This window comes from Semicossyphus pulcher, unplaced genomic scaffold (assembly GCF_022749685.1).
Source record: "Semicossyphus pulcher isolate SPU_LCO1_2020_fin unplaced genomic scaffold, fSemPul1.0.p SCAF_7, whole genome shotgun sequence".
Classification (NCBI taxonomy): Eukaryota; Metazoa; Chordata; class Actinopteri; order Labriformes; family Labridae; genus Semicossyphus; species Semicossyphus pulcher.
In genome coordinates this window covers 23613390-23641385 of record NW_027211748.1, presented here as the reverse complement: position 1 = coordinate 23641385, position 27996 = coordinate 23613390, and the positions used below count along the sequence as shown (strand labels likewise).

Genomic DNA, 27996 nt, shown 5'->3' with positions numbered 1-27996 from the left:
CTCTTCTTTAAATCATTGAGACCTTTTTCTTCAGTCCAAACATGGACCTCCACAGGGCAGCCTTCAAGATGGAGAGCTCTTCCTACCTCCCCAATCCCTTGGCCTCCCCGGCCCTCATGGTCCTGGCTTCCACAGCTGAAGCCTCCCGTGATGCCTCGATTCCCTGCCAGCAGCCACGTCCATTTGGCGTCCCGGTTTCCGTTGAGAAAGATGTCCACTTGCCATTCAACAATGGTTCTTACACATTTGCATCAATGTACCACCGCCAAGGTGCAGTCCCACCAGGATTCCCCAACAGGGATTTTCCTCCCTCTCTCCTCCACCTCCATCATCAGTTTGCCCCACCTAACCTGGACTGCTCTCCAATCAGCATGCTGAATCACAGCGGTGTCGGCGCCTTCAGGCCTTTTGCTTCCCCTCCGGAGGATCGGGACGGGGCACCAGGCGGGTATCAGTCCGCTTTCACCCCAGCCAAGCGCCTCAAAGGCTGCCTGGACGCAGACGCTTCACCCCACCTGCGGTACTCCGATGCAGAGGGTAAAGAGTACGACTTTGGCGGTGCCCAGATCCCTCCCGGGGGCTCGCCCAGCAGCGCCTTGAAAGCAGTGGAGGACAGCGGGAAAAAGATCTTCGCTGTGTCAGGCCTCCTGTCCGATCGAGAGACTTCCTCCAGCCCTGAGGACCGCATCGAGCGCTGTGAGTAGCCATTTATGACTGTTACGTGACACTCAAGGAACCACTTTTAACTCTGCACACAAATGCATCGCAAATGAGTCAACATTTCAGAACCCACTTATGTCATTAAAGAGCTTAGTTGATCATATGCAGTGGTCTTTTAAGTGACAACATCTAAACCATCTGAATCTAAACATGCTAGGCAGCACTCTCTGCCTCCATCAAAGCACAGATATATGCCCATTCTTCCTCGATGGCTCTGCCACCGGGAGCAATTTGGGGTTCAGTGTCTTGCCCAAGGACACTTTGACATGTGACTGTAGCAGTCAGGGATCGAACCACCAACCTTCTGATTGAGAGACAACCGACTCTACCGCTGAGCCACTTACATACAGTATATAGTATGTTTGTATTTGTCACCCAAGATTGACTTTTAAGGCATACTTATTACATGATATGCTACACAACACTCAAACCACATGGTCTTGCACATTATTATTTTGAAATTCTCTCGCAGAGCAAACACACATCTGGCCCCAGTATGGTCCTGCAACGATGAAAATATGTTGCATAATATTTCAGCGCTGAAAGGGAAGGAAAACACATCATTTTTTTCCGTCATGCATTTTTCTTTCAGCTTTTAAGAAATGTTTGCATTGACGTGTGGTCTCTGATGCATATTGCACATAACAGCATATTATCTGCACACTTTAAGTGTTCCTGCAGGATTTTAAACCACCATTTGTAGGATTATTCCAATGGATTAATTAAACCTGCAAACAAGACACAAAACTATCCAAAAAGGCCGACACAGCCAAACCTGATTCTGCCTTTTAAATTAAAATCAAAGTACAACTTGCTGCAATTTGTGAAAGAATGCAAATGTTCACACACTGGCATCACACACGCCAATAAACAATCCCATCTATGTTCTCTTGTCATCATCTCTCCTGGCTCCCCCTCTCCGTGTTTCACAAGCCCACAAGCTCCACCGGTCACATTAGCATTCACCAGTGGAAGGATGCCATTTGGCCCTCACGCACTGGGAATCTGATTAGTGTGTATGTGTGTGTGTGTGTGTGTGTGTGAGTGAGTGACTGGTTCAGAGACCGGCCATGCTCTTTGCCATCAGCATTCATCATAGCTCCACGCTGGCAGCCCCTTTGCCAAAAGATTTACCCACATACCCAAAACCTTGGCAGGCCGTGTGTGTGTGTAATAAAGGGGAGGTGGGAGAGGGGCTGTGAGAGCTCCAAACACAAACACACAGGCATCCATAAACACTCTTTCAGACGCACAAACAGCTCTCAGCATGAGCGCCGACATCTCCTACACATGTCAACAAGCTGCAACGGATCCCAGCGACAAATTAGGAGGCAGACAGAGACGTGCCTGTAGTGTATAATTTACGAGAGAGTCTCTCTCTCATTGCTTTTTGTCACTCCATCTTCCGTCTTTTTTTTGTCTTTATTATCTTTATTCTTTCTTTGACTCCTTCTCCACTCCTTGAGGAAGAAGGAGAGCCTGTGTGTGTGTGTGTGTGTGTGTGTGTTTGAGGGATGCATCCTTGATGGAACACATGAGGGACAGAGGCGACGACCTGAGACTGATCCGATAAAAAGACCACCGCAGGAGAGACAGAGAGGGTGAGAAAGAGAGGGATGGAGGAAGGAATGGAGGGAAGGAAATTGGGAAAATGACACCCGTTGGCTGGGTGGGGAGGAATACGAAGGAGGAGAAAGATATCAAAGAGAGTGAGAGAGAAAGACAGGAAGGTGGAAGGACGTTTTAAAATCTTTTCCTCGTGCATTTTAAATGTTTGTCCCAGATCTCACTGTTCTGTGTGCCCTGTTATCAGTACATATTTCTGAGCACTGAGACAGTGTCCAGAAATAGAATAAGAGATGGCTACAGGGCTCCTGTGCTGTCTTTTGGAACGGCTGAATCTGTATCTAATCAGGTTAAATCTTGGCACAAGTATCCTCCACCTCTACCATAGGCTCCTAATGCAATTGGATGTGCACAGGCACTGCTTACAGCAAAGAATTATGGGTTCTCCTTCACTGGTTTTGGCTATCCAGTGGAGGCGTGAAGAACAAACAACACTTTGGTACAATCCCATGAGGACGGGGCTCTCGCTGCTTCACACACACATTAGCTAACTAGCAGCCTCCGTGCTGCTTCACACATAGCTCTCGGAAATCTCTCCGTGCAAAGAGGTTTAGGAAATGTTTGGCATCGTCATGGAGATCCTGCAGCAGACACATTAAAATTATTGGCTGGTGTTGGTGTGAAACATTTAGATCCATTGGGTTCCGTGACTTAAAATCTATTTATTTCCGTTTAGATTGCAAGTGTTAACATGATGACGTTGATTTTAGCCTGGCTCATGACCTTTGAGACCACGTGTGCCATTAAATAGTTATCTTAACTGGGCTGATTTTATTTACATGGACACAATTTATCGCTGTCAATAAAACGCTGATGACTCTCCATAAACTAATTACACAGACTTATTATAATGTAGCGTTCAAAGCTGACAGGAAACAGATTGATAGTACTAACTCTACCTGCTTGAACATCCAAACACTGCAAATTTAAACTGTACTGTCTGCATATCATGTGTTTGCTGCAAGTTATAATGCATCCACTGTAGATAGGAGAGTTTGTTTTTAATCCATTGGTTTTATTGGCAGGGCAGCTTCATACAAGCCATTTTATCAAAAGCAAAGAGTATAAATTGATTAATATAAGGCCAATAAATGAAAATTAACAACAACATTAGATTCACACTATCAAAATAAAAATTGTTTTAAGACCCCCTCCAGTGAAAATCAAGTGTTTAACCTTGTAAACATCTCCATGTGGTGTTCTTCATGTGCTACAAGACATATCAGGGACAACATCAGCAGTCATCTCCACGGCTGGGCCTGTCTGCTTTTAAACTGCAGAGACGTGTTTTGTTTTCGCGGTTGGAAATGTGCATAGTGGGCGGGGCCTATGCAGATTCAGGAATTTTTAGTGAGGGAGAAGGAGGAGATGCCTTGGGAGGATTTTTACAAGGTAATTAAACATATTTCGCACAAAAAACATATTTGTTATTTCAAGCAGAGCATTTTATACGTCTTAAAACATGACTGGATATATAACAATCTTTATACAACGTCCTCTCACTTCCTTTTGATATTGAAACAGTCGCTCACACAGCATGAGGGCGGCTTAAGGTGGCTGCACACTGCCCAGACAAACGCTAACCAACTCCAACCAACACCAGCTGTCGGGTCAGTGTGCGCCAACAGTTGGTGTTGGATGGAGTTGTTCGTGGAGTTGTGGAAAGTCGGACCAATGCACGCCTTTCCCCAACAAACCGAGACATTCTGGGAGTGCGTTCCCTTGACAACTAGCCTATACTAGCATGTGGACCATCAGTACCCACGACCTTCGTCCATGTAAAATGAAACTAAAACTTAAATAAGAAAAAGTAGGCAACAAAAGTCCGTCCTGTCAGCTAGTGTCTGGGCAGTGTGGAGCTGGCAGTTGGTTTCCGGAACATTCTAAAGACGGAAACCACCAACTGCCAACTTGACGTGAGTCGGGCATCGTCTGGGCAGCATGCAGTCACCTTTAGTTGTCATCATGTGACTTCCTGGATGTTTGGAGTGACTATATCACTCAGAAGAGTTGCCTTATAAAAGCATGAACACTATTTTTAACAGATTAAATCCTGTTTAAATTGCTTTTAATTCTGATTCCTGCCAAAACTCACTGGCCTGCGTTTTTACATCTGCCTTAAATTCATCTGATTACATCTTAAATGTCCACGTGTTACTTCTATCACAATCCCATCACCTGTCGTGCTAGTTAATCCCAGGTGTGAAGCTGATCCTTTCCTCTTTACTACACGCTGAAGCCAAAATAATGCTAACACGACTCAAAAACCTTTATTTCCCTGCATGCAATTCTGTCTAACCTGCCGCACGCCACTCCAAGAAACAGTGGCCTCCTCGATGCTAAGCTCTCCCAAATCCCCCCTCTGCACCGGCAGGCACGTTGGCTGTTAGCTAAACCCGCTAACCTGTCAGCCGCTAAACCTGCACATAAAGGCCCCATCATGCCTTAAGAGGACTCTGCATGTCGTATTATTGTAAAAGCTATTACCACTCACTGTATTCATAGTGTGAGGTTTAAGCACAAGAATGAAGGGGAGCTGCTTTACAGTAAAAGAGAGAAAGGAATTATGGGATGTGTGATTGGAATTAATGGGAATGTTGACAATTGACACAATCCGCCCCCCCCCCCCGCAGTGCACTTGTTTGTTTGTGGAGCGGATTTGATGTTTTTGTGTTTGTGCTTCAGGATCTGCACGTCCCTTCATCTTCTTCTTCTCCTCTTTTGTTCTTTCCATCATCCTTCCTCCTTATCCGTGTGTGTGTGTGTGTGTGTGTGCGCATCTCCACGTATGAGTGTGTGACAGCTGTAGTCTGTTTGTTTACATTCTCTCCGCTCTCCACGTTTACAAGGCTGGGAGATTTACGCTGAACCTGACCCTGAATGCCTCACCCAGCTTCCTCATCGTCCTTTCTTCCCGTCTTTTTTCTTCCTTGTTTTTATTTGTCTGCGGACATTTCCGACAAACACAACAAAGACAGTAAATAGAAGAAAATAAGACTGGAAAAAGTCAACAAGAAGACAAACGTTCGGCTGAAAAAGGAAACAGAAATCGCTGGCGGGGAATGAAAGAAAACATTATTTTTGCGCAGAGAGCAGGGAGATAAAAGAAGGGATAAAAGCAAAGAAAAAAAGGTTGTGGGAAGGAAGGAGAGAACGAAGGAGGGACGATGTTGAGCTAAATTGCAGATCCCATCTGCCTCACTGAAATATAGCGAAGGAATTCTTAAGACGGCCACCAAAGACACGTAGATATTGTAGATTAAACGTAGATTAGAACTCAAAACGTTCTTGTCTTCCCATCGGCATTTAACCATCTTTACAGAACGCATCACACACAGCTGTTTAAACACACAGCTGGAGGCCCATTCTCTGTTTATCTTCATCTTTTTTTATCCTTCTCCGCGGAGCAAAAGTCATGTGTGTTGTTTCTTTCTGGGGACGAGTAGAACAATAACCTTAAAAGAGTTCTCACAAATGGAAGATGGAGAGTGACCACCTGTCAATCAAACTTTGTGGGCGGGGCTCTGGTATTATAAGACGACCAATCCTGACAGTTTATGCTCCCTGTATCATCGTCCTTCCTCCTCCTGCGCCGGCATGCAAGGAGTTAAAAATCAGCCAAGGAGACAGAAGCGCTCATCCTCCTCTCGTCCTCACAAAAATCTGCCCTCCTCCTCCTCCTCCCCCTCTCCCTCCCCCCCTCTCGCCCCTCTTCCATCTCTGCCTGTCACGGTCTAGTGGCAGGGTTAAGTTAAGTAAGAGTGTTCTAATAATTAGGACTGGGACTCGCCTGCCTGCCCGTGTGTGTGTGTGTGTGTGTGTGTGTGTGTGTGTGTGTGTGCGTGTGTGTGTGTCTTCCTGTCAGTGCTTAGCCAGATGTTAAAAGGCTTGTCCCTCTCATGTTGCCTCCCTGTCAGTCTCCACTGTGCCACACACACACACACACACACACACACACACACACGGGCTGTCCTGCTTGTGGTGGCTTTGTTTACCCCAGTGTGTGTGCCCTCCTGCCCTTCTGGCAGCTCCCCCAGGGTGAGGAGTGTGTGTCTGTTTCCCTGTCAATAGCAGCCCTCATGCACCTGATCCGTAGATATAGTTCACATGTAATGACTTTGAGTTTCTTCATACTGTGACTTTAAATGTTCTCTTTTATTTATAGAAACACTTTTTAAACCAAATATTCTTATTGAAATCCATCCCTCCTCCAAAGCGATTCCTCTCCCCTCCCTCCTCTCTCACTGGGTGGCAACTGGAAGCAAGCACCGATTGTCTCATTGTGCATGTGTGCGTATGCGTTAGTGTGATCGTGCAGTTTGTGTGTGTGTGTGTGTGTGTGTGTGTCACTCGGTGTGTCGTCTCGCGGTCATTGTTGCGCCGCTGCGCAGATCAAGGATTAGTCGCTTCCTGTCGAGCCTTTTGTCGGCCCGGCCACTCCATTTGGACACAGATCACTGTGTGTGTGTGTGTGTGTGTGTGTGTGTGTGTAGGACTAGGTTACACAAATGAGCCTCTGGAGCTCCTGTAAGGCAAATGAAGGAGAGCGGATGAGATGAGAGGATTCCCTCTGTGGCTCCCTGCTGAATATTCTCCTACATTTCTCCTCATTTTTACTCTTAAAACAGGACTTTTTTCTTGAAATGAATTAACTTAACACTTCACGTGTTTCCACTTTTCTTGTACTTGATTTAAAGGAGCAGTTCACCCCCTGAAAAAGCTGCTGTCAGTCAAAGCTGGTGTTCTCTGTTATCAATAGAAGCAATAATATTTGAAATTGGCGCCATAGCTGTGGAGAAAGTTGTACAAACAGCTCGTGGCTTCGCCCATTCTACATTCCTACAACACCCAGCATGCATTGCGCCCCTCCCTCTGAAAGGAACGGCCAAGCGAGAGACGCTGGAGTGAAATAGTACCGTTTTCTCTGCAGGCAACGGCTCAGAGCGGAACAGAATCTGAAACACGCCGAGAATATACCGGTGGATCGGTTAAAAATCTTCTGGTCTGCAGTCTACATTTCAAACCTGACGATTTTGATAGGACTGATAGGACTGAGGTTGAAAATTGACGAACTGGCCCTTTAAGAATTTTCTAGAAGCTGTGGAGGCATGGAAACATCCTGTAGACCCCTCTGAGGACGGGATGTCACTTTGCATTCAGTTAAATCTTGAAACAGGTTTCTTTGAAGTGAAAATAACACAACTCCTGTAGCATTTACAGACCGCCTCTCCCCCTCACTCCCTCTCTCAAACACACACACACACACACACACACACACACACACACACAGAGCCCTGTGTCCGTAACCTCCCAAGTTCCGGAATTCCACTTTGTTCCCCCGGTGATGTCAGCTTTGGCCAATAAAAACCCTGCGTTAAAACTCCACTGAGCCTCATACAACCAGAGCACACCTGGCAACACAACACACATTTAGCTTTTAATATGTGTACACACACACACACACACACAAGCTCACATAAGGTCACAGCATGCCACAGCCCTGAACTTACGCCCACACCTACTGACACTACAGGAATTTTCCATAAAAGATGCATTTGTACGTTTCTAGTATTTGGGGAAAAAGTAAAGTGGAATTGAAGTGTGTTTCAGCTTCAGGTTGCCAGTTTGAAAGCTTTTCCTGCAGGTCTAGCAGAAGCAGAAACCGGCATTCAAACAGCCTCTAATGCAGATGTGCTAACAGATTCTTTTACTCTCCTCTTCCTCCATCCTCCTCCTTCCCTCCCTCCAGTCTGTCCTCATCTCCTCTCCTCCTCCCCCTCCTCTCCTCTCCTCAGTAATCTAATCTGCAGCCAGTTTGTGGATGCAGTCTAGTGTGACAGGCCTCCCCCCCTCCTCCTCTTTTTGCTTTTCTCACTTTCACACACACAAACAGCAGCAGGCCCGTTTCCAAAAAGCCCACTTGCTTGGCAGAACACACCCCCTCGCCCTCCCTCCCTTCCCCTCTCTGTCTTGGTCACACCCTCTTTAATATTGAATTATTCATCAAATCTGATTGGTTCCTGCTGATGGCGGCCATGATGCGAGCGAACAGTTTGTGTGTGAGAGAGGAGGGGGGGGCTGTGAGTTTGAGATGGTTAGATGTTCTTAACGCGCGGTCGCTTCACAAAGCTGGACCGGGACGTTACTTTGCACACACACGTCCACACACACACTTTATTTTTCCACCTGCACCTGTAGATTTAATTTTATGGAAGTGAAACACATCTTTAAATAAGGCGGACACGTTTTTCTTAAAGTTATCCTGAAGTTAAAAGTTGACATTTCAGCTTAATTTCTCCTTGCAACTAAAAGTTGCAGCCGTCCCAGAGGAGCAGAGCTTAGCATCTGCTGCAAACAGGCCTCTAAAGTCCCTCAGAAAGGTGAAACAAATCAATAAAGGGTGTTTTATATGCATGCCAGAGTGTGTGTGAATGTGTGTGTGCATACTCATATGATTTGCATGCACCAGATTCTGCACTATTCAATAATGGGAGTGCACTCGGGTAGCCTTAAAGGTCCTTTTTTTTTTTTACTACTTTCAACAGCAAATTCTTAATGCTAATTCCCATGCTAACGCTACGTAGCATCCATCTGATCTGTGATTTAAACGGGGATGTCCCTTCTAAGAAAACTTCCCTGCTTGCGAGACGCTCCATCTCCAAACATAATGGTGCATGTCTCTCCTCCAGCATGATCAGGTTTATCCACAAAATTCCCCCGTACCTGTAACGTGTGTGTTTGTGTGAGCGCGTGAAATTGCGTTCACGCTGCAGGCTTTGTTAAAGGCATAAACAGTCGACGGTCACGGATTTGCTCGCACTTGAGAAAAAGACGCGGCTAAAGAAAGGATGAGTGTGTCGGTGTTTGCGCACGTGTGTGCTCGGTATCTTGCGAGGCACTTCACGTTGACCCTGCGCTGCCGCTGCATATCTGAGCGGCATTAGAGGGACGCAGAGTGTGTGTGTGTTTGTGGGTGTGAGCGGATGCACACACACACACACACACACACTGCACTTGTCTCAGGGTTGAGTTCAGGTAGTGACGTTTGCAGGCCAGACTCTAAGACGAATACATTTAGTGAATCTGAAGTTACTTCTTCAGCCTCTCTTCCTCCTCATCCTCCTCCCTCCCCCCTCTCTCTCTCCTCTTCTCCGGGTGTGTGTGGAAACCCAGCCCACTGTTCAGCGGATGAATAATTTAGCGGTGTGTGTATCATCTGTTTACCGTGCTAATCCATCTGTCAGCAGGCACCTATCGATTCGCGCCTGCCTGGTAATTGTGCATCCGCGCCACACGCACACACACACACGCCCACACTGCACGTGCACTATCATGCATCTATATGATGTGCAGGTTAGCTCATATTCAGATCCTGTAGTTGTCAGCTGGACACTTCAGACACTTCATTTCCACTGAGTGAAACAGATTTTAGGGTCAAGGTCACAAAAAACAATCTGATAGCGGACGCAATGGCTTCAGCTGTGCACGTCTGCAACCACAATCAGGACGTGAAAGACTTCTGGAAGTTAACTTTAAAAGCTTAAAGATATGACGAAAGCATCAGAAATGTGACGCTTCTATTAGTTTCAGACGTAGTAAATATAAAGGAAAAAGAATGAGAGGCTATTGTTCAGAGGGGAGACGACAGCTGCATTGTTGCATCGTAAATTTAACAGCGAAAGTGGGAAGCGGGTAAAAATTAGGAAAGAGTAACGCCTTATTGTCTCTCTTGCTGGGTCTAAAAGCAGAAGTGTGTCTGAATGCCTCTTTGTCTTTCAATTCTGCCTTTAACCTTTCATTGTTTTGTCTCTATCTTTTTACCTTGTAACCGAAACACAATGGCATTCTTAAAGGGGACATATTTTAGTGCTGCAATCAATTTTCTATTATCTTAATGTGTTGTTGAATCACGTTGGTGAAGTTTGTTTCCTTTTAAAAATGGTATGCATATTTTAATTTCATTATTTTTCGGAGCCTCTCCTTCCTCCTGAAACAAACAAGCCGTTCTGCCATTCAAAGGTCAGAGCTTAACCACGATTGGCCGTCACTCCAAAGTTGTAGAAAACATGGCCGCTCTAGGATCGGTTATTCGGCCTTACATGTACGAGCCAAAATCACCAGGAGGTATCGGAATGGTGAGTTGAAATCTTGACAACCACTTGACTACAAGCTAGTGCAAGAAGGCAGTCTGAGGTGAACAATGGCGAATGACGATTGGTCGATTTCAGCCAAAGCAAGGTCCTACGTAGAAACCTGCAGCTGTTCTGAACGGCCCATTTCAGAGGCGACCTTTTAAAAAAATGTCCTTCTGGAAAAACACGCAGTTTTCACTTTTTCACTATGAACAATAAACACACAGAAATGTGAAACACACGCAGAATCCATTAAAAAGACACGGCTCCTTTAACACTCCCCTTACAATAAAGATGCCCAAGACTATATTGCTTTACTCACAGCCGGCATGAGCTCGTATTCTAAGCATATTGCATCCCATATGATTATCTCTGCGTCATTAACGAAGCCGTATTTGCACATTTTAACTGACTCGCACAGTAAATCATTAACATATATGTAGAGAGACACAGAGAGAGAGAGCCATAATGAATCCGTGGGTGACCATTGATGGTTGTAATTATCAAATGACTGGTTTTAAAAGCTCATTGATTGATGTCATTAGCTCCATGAGTGATTGCTAATTGCTGCTGCAGTATGTTACGGCACAGGACGCACACACACGCACACACACATAAAAACATTCATCACACACAGACACAGTCATACTCGTGCTCAGATCCACACGTCTGCTTTGACTATCAGTGAAAAGATGAGAAGAGAAGCTGCGTCTAAAGATTTATATATTTTTTAAGATCATGATCTCCAGTCCAGATTATCTGATATGGTTTTAGGTCCTTTGATCAGCTTAGTTATCATTTCAATCATCATTTTGAATGATCACAAGTATATCCTACACATTAGATCATTACCTGCTTAACCCTGTGGTGTTTTTGTGCTGCCTGATCCCACAGCCTTCTCTGCACCTGTTCTACTTTAACGGCAGTATATAATAATTCCTCATAGATTCATGTTGGTTAAATGGTCCGGAAAAATATTATTTAAACTTTTTATCCACAGCTTAAAATCTTTGATTCTAGAAATCTAGAAATGCAGATAATTAAACCGTAAACTGTCACAAGTTGAGATTTTAAGCAACAAAATGTGAGATTACTATTTATATTGAATGTTGCCATGTCACAGACTTTAAGAGACGTGCCTTGATAGAGCATTGGAGTTTATTATGTTGGGAATGAGGCATAACAGGGAAGCCCTCAGCAGACATGCATCCATACATTTTATTTACTTTTTCCCGTGATCAGTTATTTCTGATCGTTACAAAGCTGGTTTTTACGACTAACGACTTAATTTCAGCTGTTTTCTGGAGATCTCGACGTATTTCTGTCGTCACCGCATGAAAACAAAACTGGTATTATCATTATAACGGATTCAAATGACCCGTTCTCACAAGATAACACAGCTTGTTTTCTCGTGATAGTGGGATCATTTTTTCATTGGTCTGGTCACTGATAACACAGAACAGGACATGCTGTGCTTTCGTTGCCTGCACTGATGAGGTAAGTTAAGCCTGTTTCTATGATTGTTTTGTGCCTTTGCAGCTCTGGGATACAAGTTATGATCATCTGACGTTACTGTGGTGCAGCGTCGTTATCTCGTGATAGAAAACAAGCGGGAATTACTCGTTATCATGGAAAAAACTGAGTACATCAAATGTTTGGATGCATGTCCGCTAAGGGCTTCCGTAGATTCTGGTCCAGTCTTTACATCATTTGAGTTTGCTTTTTGATTTCTGTTTAAATTCCAGTTCAACTTTTTTGCTCTGGGTGTTACCTTTCCCTGACCTTTGAGCTGACCTCCATCTTGTCGGCTGTGAAAAAATAGTTTCCTTTGTTATTGAAGAATATTTATATGTACATACATGTGTGGCTACACTGTCGTAGTTTAGATTCTAAACACATATAACCTCCATCAGTTATTTCCATCCCTGCGTGATCTTTGTCTCTTTTCCTGAGTGTGTGTGTGCATGACAAATTAGAGTCAGTGAGGTGAAAACAGTTGCAGTTTTATGCTTTGATGAGAGGTAAAAGAGTGTGTCAGGTTAGCTCTTCATGTGTCTGTTTGTCAACCCCATGCATTGCCCTCCTTCTTCTCTCTCTTGTGCGTGTCCTACCCTGAGGTACGACACTTGCCAAAGCTTGTAGGCAGATTGTGTTCTTCTGTTCAAACCCGGCCTCCAACGTGCTCCTCTCTCACACACACACACACACACACACACACACACACACGCACACGCAGCGGGGAGCACAGCAGGGTTCATTTCGATGTATAACGTCTAATATCACACGCCCGCGGCAAAATGCTCGGAATTCTGCCCTCCTGGAAGCATCACGACTTTGTGTGTGTGTGTGCTTCCATCTGCTTGTACGTGTGTGTGTGTTTCTGCATCTATATGTCTGTGTGTGCCTCCATCTGTATGTGTGTATGTGTGTGTCAGGGGTTTTAGAAGCAGGCAGGGGCTTAGCAGAGCAAAAGAGAGCAAATCTGTCAGCTCTCCCTGGGCAGACAACCCTTCTGACCCTCATTCAAAGACATATTGATTCTCCTCTACACCCAACAGGGGAGGGTGTGTGTGTGTGTGTGCAAGTGTGTGTGCGAGTGCTTAACACAGCCTGATCTTTCCTCCTTGTTTCCTCCATAAGCACAAGAGTCTTGTTCCTGCAGGGTTGTTAAATAAGATAAAATTGTTTGATCAATAATTTTATTTGTGACTCCACGCTGACGCCGAAATGAAAGATGGAGATTATTTCAAAACCGCAGATCTTCAAACGCACCCTGACCTAGTTTGCTGTTCTTCAGGGTTTTTATCTCGTCTTGCTCTGTTTCCCGTCTCTCTTACGTTCTCAGTTTTAGTTCTGGGAGTTAGAAAAAAAAAAAAGTCAGTGGGCGAAAAAACATAAACCAAGCGAGCCACAGAGACGAGCTTCCAGCCTCTCTCTCATCTCGACACTAACACCACATTAAACCTCGCTGTGCACTTGTTAGCTCTGCCTTGTTTTCCAGGAAGAAGCCTAATGACCTCTGGGACGTCAGCGGTCGGGGGTCTGCAGTCTGTTAGGGACCCTGTGTGTACTTTCACGTAATTGTCAGAGCAGTGTGGCGCAGAGACTGGGTCAGGACTTAAAGGCCAGGCGTGGGAAGATTAAAATCGACCCCTCTGAATCGCGCTGAAGATGGTGTTAACTAAGGCTTCTTTCTGCTGCTGGCCGAACGCTGTGAAGTGACTGCGGGCTCGGCCATCACACGACAACAGTTACTGACATGGACTGTGTCTGTGTGCTTCACTACTCTCGACTGCAGAGGAAATATGAGTTTCTTAAAGAGTGAACACATGACCAAAAACCTGTTTAATAGAAAACCAGAGTGATTTTAGCTCAGAGGCTAACACGAGGAAAAGTTACGTAATTAAAATATAACAATATAAGTCCTTAGCTTCACTACTTAAAGTTATAATAGGGGACATACATGTTTCTGCTTTCTTTATGGGAGTATATATATATAAGAAGAATTGATATCAGTCTCATTTCTGTGTGTTAAACTCGGTTGTTTCTAGCCTAGCTTAGCATGTTGCCTGCAGGCATAGGGAACTGCTAGGTAGCTCTGTGAAAAGGCCTACAAGCTGGCTAGTTTAATTGTTGTTTCTTGCTTGGGTTAGTTATATTTCTTAAGGAGGTGTTACTATAAAGCAATGTGATTAATTTTGATTGTCTTTTTACACTTTGAGGAAGTGGAACAAGCTAGCAAGTTATTATGATGAACATACAGTTGTCCTTATCAATGTCCAGAACATATGCACAAACATTCACCTGAAGAAATACTTCTAATCCAATATGTACTCCCCCTTAAGCTGTTTTGTCTCCTAAGGGATGTATTTGGCTAGCTAGCAGCACTATAGCTGTGGAGAAAGTCGTACAAACAGCTCGTGGTGTCGCCCATTCTACATTCCTACAACACCCAGCGTGCATTGCGCCCCTTCCTCTGAAAGGAACAACCCAGCGAGAGACGCTGGAGTGAAATACGATCGTTTCCCAGTCAAGGACATTGATCGCTGCAGAGCGGTACAGAATCTGAAATACGACGAGAATATACCGGAAGATCGTCTAAAAAAACTTCAGGTCTGCAGTCTACATTTCAAACCTGACAATTTTGAACGAGACGTGACATCGAAGGCGGGCGTCCTAGATTGAGGAAGTGTAGTTTAGCAAGCTTCCTGACACGTTTCACGTAGCCTGGCGGAGGTTTTCCAGCCCATTTGAGAAGCGGAGAGCGTCCTCCAAAGGCACAGAGCCAAACTGCATTTTTTTGTCTCCCATAATGGCATTAGCTTCCCATAATAGCATGATAGGACTGAGGTTGATAATCGCTGGACTGGCCCTTTAAATTGCAGGCCTGAAACAGTTGTCACAAAAAAGTTGAGCTTCTGAGCTGAGGAGAACTTCAAAGTCCTGTAACAAGCATCTGTGGGTTCATAACTGTCACATTAAACAGAGTTATTTGACGTATTTCCTTTATAAAAACATGATCAGTGCAGCTTTAAACAATCAGACCGTTAAGTTACAGTGGGAATAAAAGGATTTAACCTGCACAGAAAAACACTGACTTTGTGTCAATGTCAGAAAGCCTCCTAGCATGTTTGTGTGTTCGTGTGTGCGCTCACTGTTGGGTCACATGTTTTGCGACCTGGCACAGAAGCACAGCACGAGGTCTGTGGTAATAGCTGGTAGCTGGGGGCAACCGGTCAGGGCAGTTTGTGTGTGTGTCAGAGGGGAGTGTGGGGTGGGAGGTAAAGAGTCCTACATGGTGGGGTTGTTGTCTACAGCGTTAAAAGGCCGCGCTTTAATGTCCACAGGCCGCATGCTGACCCTGCTCCTGCCAGCACACACACACACACACACAAACACGCACACACAGGCGCGCGGTCAGAGGTATAAGCTGAAAAGTGGCGGCTGCGGTAATGAAAGGCAGGTGCACTGAGAGGAGGAACGGGAAGAGAAAATGAGAGAGAGGACGAAAAGAACAAGTGAAAGTCAAAGCAGGTGGACGAAGACGAGAGTGGCTGATGGACACGTGGATGAGGATGCTAAATGCGTCAAGTGTTTGGTCGGATACAGGACAAGAAGTTACATGTAAGCTGTGTAGTCAATGCATTGTAGCACATGAGTATGGTGGTCCTGAGGGTCAATGTCTTCGTGCTTTTTTAAATGATTTTAAGTTATCTGGAATGTTTTGTTTTGACCTTCAGGGCCACCGTACCCGAGGCCTTTTGACATGAACAATCACCCGTCAGTACAGACATTTATTACACACTGAGGCGGCCGTTGTGTCATGTACTGCACCTCCTACTTACACACACAAACACACACACACACACACACACACACACACACACACACACACACACACACACACACACACACACACACACTCATCAATAAGTGGTCAGAATGCTAATTGTGGCATTGACCAGAGGGTTTACAAATTAACCAATAATTAAATATTCAGAATCCTGCACATTTAAAGGGGAATGACACCCAAAACATAGCGTCATGCTAGCTGCAGGCCTCAGTGAAACACTGCACAACCGGCAACGCTGAGCACAGGACAGGAAACAATCTGAGAGACGGGACTAAAATGTTAGTGGTGGCTGTCGGACATCTAAAATCCTCATTTTGTGCGTGTAATCTGTAAAAATACAAGCATGTCGAGGGTGGGAGTTGAACCCAGGGCCGTCGCATTGGGGACTATAGCCTCTGTATGTGGTTGCTGATTTAACCGTCTTTAGATGTGATATGTCCTCATCATTCTTTTACTGTACCTGATCTGAAGTCTTAATTTTACCTGAAGCAACCAGGTAAAAATGGGAAGAGGGACGCTGGAGGCGGAGGGGCCATATTTTCGACTAAAATGTGACTTTTTATTGATTAAAACTGGACTAAGATGTTTTGAGTTGTCGTCGACTAAAACTCATTTTCTTCTGACAACTAAGACTAAATCTAAAATAGCTGCCAAAATGAACACTGCTAGAAATCCTTCCAAATGGCACCGTTGGATGTCGGCCATATTGATTTGATGAGTTTGGTAAACCAGTTGCAGCAATTCAGAGCAACACAACAGATTCAAACTTAATGCTGGATATGTTTTCAATCACTAAGTGACAGGATACTTATCCTACAAATGTCAAGACACAACTTGGGATCTGCAACAAGATCAATTGAAAGTGCATTTCGAAACACAAACACCTCGTCTGTATCTGCTCCCCTACATCTCCTTGTTCCTTTGTCACCGTCTCCTCTGTCTCTACACACACACACACACACGCAGACACACACATGCACGCACACACGCAGCGCGGGCCACAGATGGCATGGTGGTGTCAGGGTGAGAGGGGTTTGTTAGGATCAAAGAGCTCCAGTGTGTGGCCCCTCCACCCTTCACTTGCTTTCTTCTTCTCTCTCTGTTTGTCATTTCATTCCTCCCCTTCCTCTGCTTTCAATCTCGCTTCCTCCTCCAGCTAACCCCCCTCCCTCCCTCCCTCCCTCCGCTCTTTCTCTCTCGCTCCGTCTCTCTTCATTTTTTCCCCTAATCTGTCCATCAGAAGTGTTGATAAATTATTCATGCCTCTGTCTGTCCCCGAAGCCTTGTCAACTCTCCTCCTCTCACCAGCTCCTCTGCATCCTCTCCTCGGTCGCCCTCTTCCCTTCCTCCCTCTCTCTCTCTCTAGCCTCCACCTCCTCTTCCTCCTTCTCCTCCTTTTCTCTTGCAGAAAGCTCGACCACACACGGTCACGTTAACATAAAAATACTGAAAATTATTACAGCAGCTTTAGGTCGGGTTTCCTTTGCAACGACGTCTTGATCTTGTTAACATTCCTCAAGATACCCACAATTTGTCTTTTGGGCTACAAGCTTGAGTGATGCGAAAATGTTTCTTTACCCTATTAGGGTTAAAACATGTGTTTTGTCACAGCAGAATTGATCAAAGCTGCTTTCAAAACTTGCATTGTTATGTCTCCTTTTACGGCCTTTCCCGTCACCTCTGCAGAAATCTAGTCATCCTGATTCTGCTTCCTGTCGAACTCATCTATTAGACTAACGCCGGCCCCGCACTAAAAGATTTTTCAAATCTTAACAGATGTTGAAAATGTGCGAGAGCCCACACATGACGATATATAATCATTGATTTAATTGTTTTGCTCCTGTAGTGTGCGGAGAGCAACGATCACGCGAGTCCTGACTCTAAAGACTGGAAATCTCACTAAATCTCTCGCAGTCAAACGAGACTTTAGAGTAAACAAACATGGCGGACGACGGGCAGGAAGACTTGGCGATGATTGGACTTTTTACTGAAAATTCAGGAAGAAATAAGAACAAACTGTGGATGAAGCGGTGGAACTTTATGCTCCCCGTTGTTGTGCTTCCTTCTTCAGTCAGCTTGCGTCCCCATTGGCTATCGTTTCTTTCCACGTGACGATCCACAGAGTGCGCGCTTAGCTGTCATCGGGGTCCCCCCACACCTCAGGATAACAGATCGTAAATATTAAACCGCAAAAATGATCACATGTTTAATATTTACGATTTGAAATCGGTGCGGCCTTCCGAGCAGATCAGTGGAAGTAAAATCGCTCTTAACATCCCTCACACCACAGGAACATCTGGAGAGATCATCTTTAGAACCATCTAAATATCGGGACTTTGCTTACGATTGTCGGCAGGGGGGAATCGGGCCGATTTATCTTGTAGTGTGCGCCCCGCTTCAGGAAGAAAAAGACAGATGAAGGGATAAGAGAGGGAAAAAAGGCAATAGAAATGATCTCCTTCCTTTCTTCCCGTCTTTCCTCTACTCCGCCCCCCCTGCGTCCCCATATCCTGCCGGATGTTGTGCGAAACACAAAAGAGCAAGACTTTAAAGAGGTGGAGCGAAGAGACGGAGAAAGATGCGATAGAAGGAGTAATCTGGTTTCTGATCCGACATTCTCTCCCCAAACAATTAAACACTGGTTTATGTCTGCTTATACTGTGGAGCGCTCGGGCACACACACACACCAACACGCACACACACATTTAAACGCAGTTTTCAGAGAGATAAAGTTTGCTGCGGAAAGCTATTAATCATAGGAAATCCAGATGAATACAAAGTTAGGGAGTCTAGTGATTAGTGATAAATTGCTTTGTGTTTCCCCATAGGTGCTGTGTGTGCGTGCCTGTGTGTGTGTGGGGATTGTATTTTAGGTATCAGTGTGTGTGTGTGTGTTTGTTGGCGGATACAAGGGTGTAAAGCACTAGGGCTGAACCCTTGGGTTATTAGAATGCAGCTACGTGTGTGTGTGTGTGTGTGTGTGTCACATGTGGTCTCTCTCTCTCAAAAGATGGGCCTGTCTCAACCACTCTCATCCCCCGTTACCTCGACGATTAATACATTAAAAAAAAAATGTCCCCTCCACTTTCCCCCGGTGCCGGTCACACACACACACACACACACACACACACACGTAGCTGTTCACTATTCAGCGGAGGTTACTGCTACATCAGCAGCACACACAGCACTGCCTTTAGAGGCTGATCAATCTGAACCGCTGCTCGAACTGATGAATTACAGAAGTCAAGAAGGAAAGAGAGAGAGAGGGGGAGAGAGGGAGGAGGAGGAGAGGGAGTGGGAGGATGAAGAGGCGGAGGATGATGAGAGAAGACAAAGATGTGTAAAAGAGAGAAAGGGACGGGGGAGGAGTTCAGGATAAAAAATGAGGAGAGAAATAAAAAATGAGCGATGGGGGAGATGATGACGATGAGGCGCTAAAGGAGAGGAGGAAAGGAAAAGATAAAGGAAGTGAAGAAGGAACAATTCACCTCTCAGCTGTAGGAATTCGATGTAGCTGTTGTGGAAAAGATTTAGCAGCCGGTCACATGGATCTCTCATGTAGTCGTCCTCAGGTTCAGGGACAGACACACAGATGATGTACAGACGACCGAGCGTCCCTAAGAGCAGGGCCGCATGGATAATATCGACTCTACATTTTGACAGACAGACGGCTTCATGACCACAATGTGTTCGGCTTGAATAGACGTCGTGGTTTGACGGGAGGGAAATTGTTGTTACGGAGTGGAGACTTTCTGACGTGGTGTAGTTTTAAAGAGCCGTCAGATTGATAATTCATGCAGGATAGCCAAGAACTGGGGTCAAGCTAGCAGTGCTTCATCAGCATATATTGTTCTGATGCTCATTTGGTCTTTTCTCAAATCCTTTTCTTCTTCTTTTTGGGGAACTACATTTAACAAAGACCTGATTATATGGTTTGTATGGTTTCATATCTTTTGTGACCTGTGAATCTTATCAGTTCAATGACTTTGACATCTGAAACATACAGGATGTCAGTCTGAAGAGGAGGTCGTGTTTTAGTCCCTACAGCACGGGTCACACCAACATTTGAAATGGCTAAATATTACAGTGTAAGCAGTTTATTAGTTGGTTTGCTCAGAAGGGAAAAATAAACCAATGTGAATCTTTTGCACCAAGTTTAACTTGACTAACGAACTTTGACCTGCCAAATCACGCCATTGACTAATAGAGCTTAAGCTGTATTGAGGGTACAGAAATTTGACCGCATGCAAAGCCAGAGCACCCAAATGGAGGAAGCCATAGTTTATATGCTGTGTTGCACAGTCCGCTCTTTGTTGAACCCTCCGATGTCACAGTTTTGACATTGCACAGAGAGGTTTTTCAACAAGGCGAGAGTCAGTGGTAGACTGAAATCTTTGCAAGAAACAAAATATCTGGTTAGTGAGAGAGAAAGCTCGTCAGCTTCGACGGAGACCGTATTGAGTAGTGACGAGTACGACTGATGGGGCTTCTCTTTGGGGGCTTTGATGTTGCGTGTCGCCATAGCGACGAGTTCATCAAATCATGACAATCAGATACTGGGGAGCTTTTTGAGTCGTCCAATCATGATTCCCAGTTTGCGCTGCGTACATACTTGATAGTTAGACAGAAACTTGGTCAAGTCTCAAGTCATTAACTTGCAAGTCCAAGTCGAGTCTGAAGTCATTTATTTTTGTCAAGGCGCAAGTCAACAAACAACAAAGTCAACAAACAACAGTGTCACCAAGTCACCAAGTCTCAAGTCCACACCTCTGCTATAAAACACTCACTACCAAAAAACGCTGTAAGTGGACACAGGCCCCAAAACAAATTTTCACTTACGACCATGGTGTTCAAGCATGACCGTCTTCAATTTATCATACTGACTGTTTTATAAAGCACTGAAGCATCTTAATGTCCAATCCAATGTTAGAAGTACGAATACTTACAGGGTTTAACCTACATATAAACCACTGCTTTCAGCTCTTTCCACAACATATTCACTTCCTGTCTTCATCTCTATCTAAGTTTTTTTTTTCACATTTTCCCTCCAATGAAAACATGATTAAACTTTCGAGTAGGTGGGTTTACCCTCCACTACTTCTCAGACAATATGTGACATATATTTCCCCCCTCCTTCCCTCTCCGCTCGTCCTCGGCGGTGATAAATCCATAGCTATCTATGACAGCTTTGTTGCTGCCGGGAGGCCCTCCTGCCTTGTTTGGCTGTGATTCCAGCCGACAGCTTTAGGAGCGTGTCTTTATTTAAGAGCTGCTGTAATTACACAGGCTTTAGCATATGTAGACGGCCAGATATGATTCAAACCACCGCGGCGGGGAGAGGGGAGCTCAACGGGTGAATGAGAAGAGAGATAAAACACAATAGCAGAGAGAGAGAGAGAGGGCGAGAGAAAAAGGGGGGAGATGGAGAGAAGGAGGGGAGGAAAGAGACAGAGAGGGAGAGATATGGTTAGCGGGGCAGACTGATAGAGCAATTGAGAGACGAGGAGAGGGCAGCGGGGAGGGGGGAGAGGAAGAGATATGGTTTGGCAAATAAAAGAGGAGCGCGGCGCTGCTGCAAACTGTTCGCCTTATGATGCCTCATTAGGGCTTAGGGCTGCAGATAGTGCCTGTTAGAGAGATGTATGGCCTCCGCGCCGAGAGAGAGACAGAAGGAGAGAGAGAGAGAGGAGGAGCAGGTATACACTGTAAAGACAACACGGGGATTAAAAGCAGAGATTAAAGCTGCCGGGGGCAACTTTTCAAACTTATTAAAACATGACCTGTGATGGGTCCAAACAACTCAGAACACATAACTTTATTTAACCAAAGTTTAGATGACATTTCGAACACAGGCTGTGTTGGGTCAGAGAAGTCTTAATGCTTGAAGGTTTTTTTTAAAGCTCCTGTGAGGAACTTTCAGTTTGTGTTGATGTTGGCGCCCCCTGTGGACAAAGTGGTACTTCTTATCTCTTTGATAATCTTGCTTGCCCTGTAACAAAACTCAGCGTGAAGTTAACCGCCCTGTCTGACACCTACAGGCAGTGGTTACATTCATTAAAAATAACCATACAGAAATAATCAATGTGTCACTGATGGTCTGGTTTGCTTTTGTAGCTCATATAGAGGCATCAGTGTTCATTTCAGTCTGTTTCATGACCAGCTAAAACTCTTAAAATTAAGCCTAAATTGTTACCTTTTTACTCTTTTTCTATAAAGTGTCTTTTACCTCATCACTGGTTGAGTCTGACATTATCTCACTGGATTTGTGTGGTGTTCACATGCACAATGAATTCACAGGAAACACTTGAACAGGACACATTTGCACATATTTAGTTTGAATCCTCGTCAGTCATCAATGTCGAGTAGGTTCTAAGCTATTGAACAGAAGTGCTCCTGCTGTCAGTGAACTTAAAAAATAGACCATAAGAATAAGATCTAAAAAAGCGATATGATACGAAATATGTACACAAGGTGTAATGGACAAAACAAGGTGCACCAATACACCGAGGCAGCCATTGACAACTTCTTCATCTTCTTCTCTTGTTGCCCCTGACGATAAAGAGATAAATATGGCTTTCTGAACAGAACTCAAGACACACTTAGTGTTATTATAACTGTAACCGAACACTGAGCTCTAATGGATTATGACTTTTGGTAAGCTGTTTGTTCTTTCTCGACGAGTACAAGCATGTGAGAAGTGATTGTCCCTGTTTCAAATCGACTCCGTCCACCATCTGCCGCTGGCAGGACGCTCTGTTTGCACTGGAGTAACCTGCTCTGTGTGGTGGCACAAAGCGTTTGTTTGTGCTGGAAAGCAGGCCGGTTGATTTTCTGTTTTATCCTGACCTGTTGCCTCGAGAACTTTAAGAGTAGATTGGTGGACATCCAATCCTAGCTGGGTTCAGTTGCAGGAGAAAAACAGCACAGAAATGTATAAATACACATCCTGTGCAATATTTTACTTGCTATTCTTCTGTACTGCTGCATTCAAAACAAAGTGTCTGGACGACTCTGCATCCTTCGTCAAAGTCCTCTGGGATGGGATCCATGCAATCCAAACGCAATGGTCTTACTGAAATGAAAGAGGACACAGCGTTAACATCGGTCTGGACAATTTGCCATAACAGTCAAGCGGAAATAAAACGAGCTAAATGCAGAACAAAAGGAGAACAAGAGTAAGAGCAGGGAGCCGGGCAGATAAGGAATCAGACGCTGTCCAGGCGACACGGACAAGAAAAGAGAAAGAGCAAAAGAGCACTAAAATAAATGTCTCCTTTTCTTCAGCGTGTGTAAGAGAGATAGCAGATAGTATATCACCCGGCTCCACGAGCACTAATTAGGAGCCCGATTTTAACAAGCAGAGAGAAACGGCGAGGCAGAGAAAGAAGAAGGAAGGAGGGAGGAAGAGAGGGGAGGAAGAACCGTTAATCCAGCGTCCATTGTCAGCCGCTTCAGGAGGAACCGTGTCGGCCGGGGAGGGAGGGGGGGGGGACGACCGTAAATCTACCACGCAACCTTTTACACACAACACAAAGATGCAGGCGTACATGATATCTGCTGACACGAGTGTGGCCACACGGTGACTGATTGCTTTCATCAGAAAACACACAAATCAACTGCCTAATACACACACACACACACAAAGAAGGAAGTACAATCAGAAGCATTTTGCTGCAGTTATCCAAAGTAGTAAATCAGAAGCTGTTGTTTCCTCCGCTTATCTGCCAGCTACAGGTGTGTGTGTGTGTGTGTGTGTGTGTGTGTGTGTGTGTGTGTGTGTGTGTGTGTGTGTGTGTGTGTGTGTGTGTGTGGTCTGATGCTTATCTATGTCTTGTAGCCACACAGGGACCCTTTGTGGTCTGTTGCTGATTAGCTGTCAGTACACATGCCCGACCGTAAATCTACCTGTGTGAACCGATATTAGTGGTAATGAGGCGTAAGAAGAGGAAGCGTGTGTGTGCGTTAATAATTCTTGCGTAATTTCCATCAGTTTTCTGGAGAATTTAAAAGGTTGACTCACAAGATCTGGACACCTGCTGCCGTAGAGGGCCTTACAGAGTCCTGTTGCACACACGCTGTACAGAGATTCTTGCATACCGAACGCACACACATGCACATATGCATTACGCACAGCCACAGTCTGCACCCCGACCTGGAGCCGGCCCTTCCCTAATCATACCGTACACTGCGAAACTGCAGAGTTCCTACCGTCCTGTACACCTGCAGACGTAAGAACACACACATCACACCTCCCACCACCTCTCCACGGTCTAAACATGCACACTCTCCATCCCAACCACCATCATTTCCCTAACTGCAGCGTACAGAGGATCCCCTCCAGCTGCTGATCACAGTCATGATGGGCTGTTAGACGTGCAGGACGCCAGGCAGCACTGGTCCAAGGACTGTATTAGAGCATCTTGCTGTATGCTTCAGAGGAGGAAGGAAGAGTGTGTGCTCAGTGCAATCAGGAGAATTTATTTAGTCGAACAAAAATGAAGTGCTACTTTTATTTAAGTGTGCATGCAAATTGGTAAAAAGTGGTTGCAGCAGTGGAAGTAGCCTGTAACAAAAGGTGCATCACTTCTATACAGATTCCTGAAACATAACCAAACCACACGGACACAATAGAAGTTAACACAATGGTGATTGAGCCTATGGCCCACTGATGAAAGCCTTTGCATTTGCAGTATTACAGACTGGGTGTCTGTGGCGACTATTGTGGAAAAAATCATAAGCGGCGCCCAGTTAGTGACGTGTTCTCCATCAGCTAGCAGTGGTTGGTCTGTCAGAGAGGGTAGGCGGAGCGAAGAGGCTGCTTTTCCGAAAAGATGGATGACTACAGATACAACTTCAAAAATAAGTGAAAATCCAAAGAAAAAGAAACAATCTCGACGCTCAGATGAAGCAAACAGTCTGAAAAGGAAAGCGACCGTCAGCGAGGAAAATCAAGAGTTACAACCGGAGCCAACCGTGGACGTCACACATGCAACACTGTCTGGATATCTGGGAAGTGTGCTCCCGCAATTACCATTTATCGCCATAGGTGAAAGAGAATGAAACTGAGCTCTTCGAGATTACAACTTTAATAAAACACTGAGTAAAAAAATGCATTATATACAATATGAAGCAAAATCATAAACTTGGGTAAATTTGGACTTTATTTTTTGCACCATTTACATTAAAAAATCTGTTTAATGCAGCTTTAGTTTAATTTAGTTTAGTGTACAAAGCTGCCATTAGTAATCCACTGGTGCAAACAGGTTGAATTGTGGGTAAGATTTCTGCAGCTGGACACTTCAAACGCCTGACAAGTGGCTCCACCACATCCACACTGATCGGCCTTTAACTGGTGGGAGATGTTTGGTCTCCCTCTCATCGTTCTTCCTAATGGGACCTATTGACTGTTTGTGCAATCAGAGTACATCACCGTGTATGTACAGTAGATTAGAGACGAGAAACAGCCTCTCTTCGCATCTATTCATCTCTTTCTGTTCCTCTTTTTCACTTTGTAATTTGCACTTCAGTGGGAAGACGCTTTAGCGGCGTGACGGTGGGAGAATTAGCGCTGTTGACAGAGCTGTTTACAATACATAAAGATGACAACAATACAAAGAAATGATTAAGGTATAATGCAATCATTTATGCTGCCTTTGTTTCTCTTTGCACATCCCTCCCTCTCTCTCTCTGTCTCTCGCTCTCTCTCCGTGCAGCAGCAGGTAAACAGTCTCGGAGCTTGTAGTGGTTATGTGATTCAGTAGCGCGGCGCGTTTCCGAATGGTAATTTGCAGAAATGAAAACTTAATCAAGCGTGCTGCAGAAGTGGCCCTGAATAATTTAACAGTGAGGGGAGGATGAGCGAGTGAGGAGGGGGGAGACGGAGGGAGGAGGGAGTCAGCAGGGAGAGGAGAGGGTTCTTCCTTCTTCCTCCAATATCTCCAACCTCCTACCTCCGATCAGATCCTTTTCTCCTCTCCCTTCCCGTCCTAATTGTTTTTCTTTTAGAATTCGCATTTTACGTCATTTTTTCTTTATTTCCTCCTTTCTTTTCCCTCCCTTATCTATTATCCATCCTTCCTCCTCCTCTCCTCCACATATGACCCCGCCTGTCGCGCCGGTCGGGACAGTGTATCAGCAGAAACAAATGTTCATCAGCAGGAGTTTATCTCCGTCACACGCTCTCTGAGAGGATAATGAATAACTTAGCCCCAGTTAAACTTTTAATATCTTCCCTCTCTCTCTCTATCTTTGATTAATTTCTCATCCCGCGAAAGAAAGACTTTCATTAATGCTAAAGCCATTAGTCTTCCAGCAGCAGGAAAGCCCATATTTGGTCGTTACAGATGAATCTCTTACCCGCTAAATGATTAGAGCTGCAGAATAAACATTTTTCTTCTTTCTGCCCGGTGAAGGAAACGTGTCTGACAAGTGCCAGAACATCACACACACACACACACACACACACTGTCTTTGTGATCCAGATCTTTCTCTCCTTGCACGTGTGATAGAAACCGTCACAGGCAGCCGTTCACACCACACACATTTAAACTTAATGCATTAGAAATGATTCGTCTTGACCTTTAGTGTCATTGTGAGCAGTATATATTTGAGTTGAATGAATGACTTGACATGCACTTAAAAAACTCAGTGACACATTTCTATCAAATTAGAAGTCTGTTTTTCGCTCAAACATCCTGCGTGTTGTTCCTGTTCTCACCCTGATCTGCGGGTTTCAAACCCTTAAAGGTGATCCCAGGACTAACGTCTCTCCTGTGAGGCTCCAAACCCTTGGAGTTAAAAACAAACATAGTTTGTTGTTTTTTAACCTTAAATCTACCTTTTTCTTCTACATCGCTGAATGCAAACAACTCGTTTGCTCTTTAATTATCGCACACTTTAATTATCAGTTGTAATAAGTTTTAGAATTCACTTGGGTCCCAGACTCCCACTGTTACAGTATTTGACATTCCCCTTTTGTTTTAAAATTGTATAGAAGTAACTCAATATTGATTGAGCTAAAATAATTAAGTAATAGATTAAAATATAAGATCAGTTAAATTAAAGTAAGATTAGAGAAGAGGCTTGGGGAATGCAGCAGTAAATAAAAGTGTGTTTGAGCCTCAGGTGCTCTGGTAGAGTGTACAAACTAAAAGCTGCCTCAGCCTGTTTGGTTCTGGTTCTGGGAACATTGAGTAAACCTGTCCCAGAGGACCGAGGGGCCTGGGTGTCTTGAAACTTGCATGTCTGATAAGGGCCCGTCTAATAAAGGAAAAGAAGATGTCATGTGAAGATGTTTACCTTGTTTGTGGACACAAACACATTAAACACAATTTATTATTTAAAGCGTTAAAGAGTTGTTGTTTTTGAGAGTAAAACACGTCTGGAGGAATCCTGAACACGTCCTCGCAGCAAAACTGAGAAAGCTTCAAACATTTCTGTGATTTTCTGATGATTTTTTTTGTCCTGAGAAGAGCCAAAAGCTCTGTGAAGGCTTCTACATCTACACGTGTAAGCATCTCTGTGCAGTAACACAGCATGTCAGATTATACTATAGAGCATGTAGTTAAAATGTTCATTCTAATGAAGAGTTGGGAAAAATCTGCTCCAAGAGAAGTAGGACAAAAAGTGGTAAAAATACAAACATTTGACTTCTAGCAGCTCTTCGTCCCTCTCTCTCTCTCTCCCCCTCTCTTTCTCTTTCCCCCTCTCTCTCCCTCTCTCTCTCCCGTCTCTCTCCCCTCTCTCTCTCTCTACCTCTCTCTCTCCCCCTCTCTCTCTCCCCCCCTCTCTCTCTCTCCCCCTCTCTATCCAAACTACATACTTTGGCAGATTGGAGTGAGAATGAACTGCAGCCCCAGACACTAAGTTTGTGAAAGCTCTGCGTCGCTCTTCTCTAATGGAAATTAAGGGGCCGTTTGTGTGTGTGTGTGTGTGTGTGTGTGTGTGTGCGTGTTTGTGTTAATGTGTGTGTGTGTGTGTGTTCGTGTTAATGTGTGTGTGTGCGTGTTTGTGTTAATGTGTGTGTGTGAGAGACGTGCCATGCTTTTGTGACAGGACCTCGCAGGACTCAGATTTTATTAAGTACCCTTTAGAGAAAGAGAGAGAAACAAAACAAGAGGAAAGTCTCTCTCTCTCTCTCTCTCTCCGTCACTCTCTCTCTCACAC

At 44.7% G+C, this 27996-nt stretch overlaps 1 protein-coding gene across 7 annotated transcripts in view; it reads left to right on the top strand.

Moving 5' to 3' along the window:
* Nucleotides 1-41: 41 nt before the first annotated feature.
* The window catches only part of rnf220a (ring finger protein 220a), a 184737-nt gene continuing 156782 nt past the window's right edge, over nucleotides 42-27996 (top strand). For all 7 annotated transcript variants that reach the window (XM_069684975.1, XM_069684972.1, XM_069684974.1 and 4 more), the window contains exon 1: nucleotides 42-696. In XM_069684975.1, the coding sequence (XP_069541076.1) occupies nucleotides 42-696 (655 nt within the window). The remainder of the gene's footprint in view (nucleotides 697-27996) is intronic.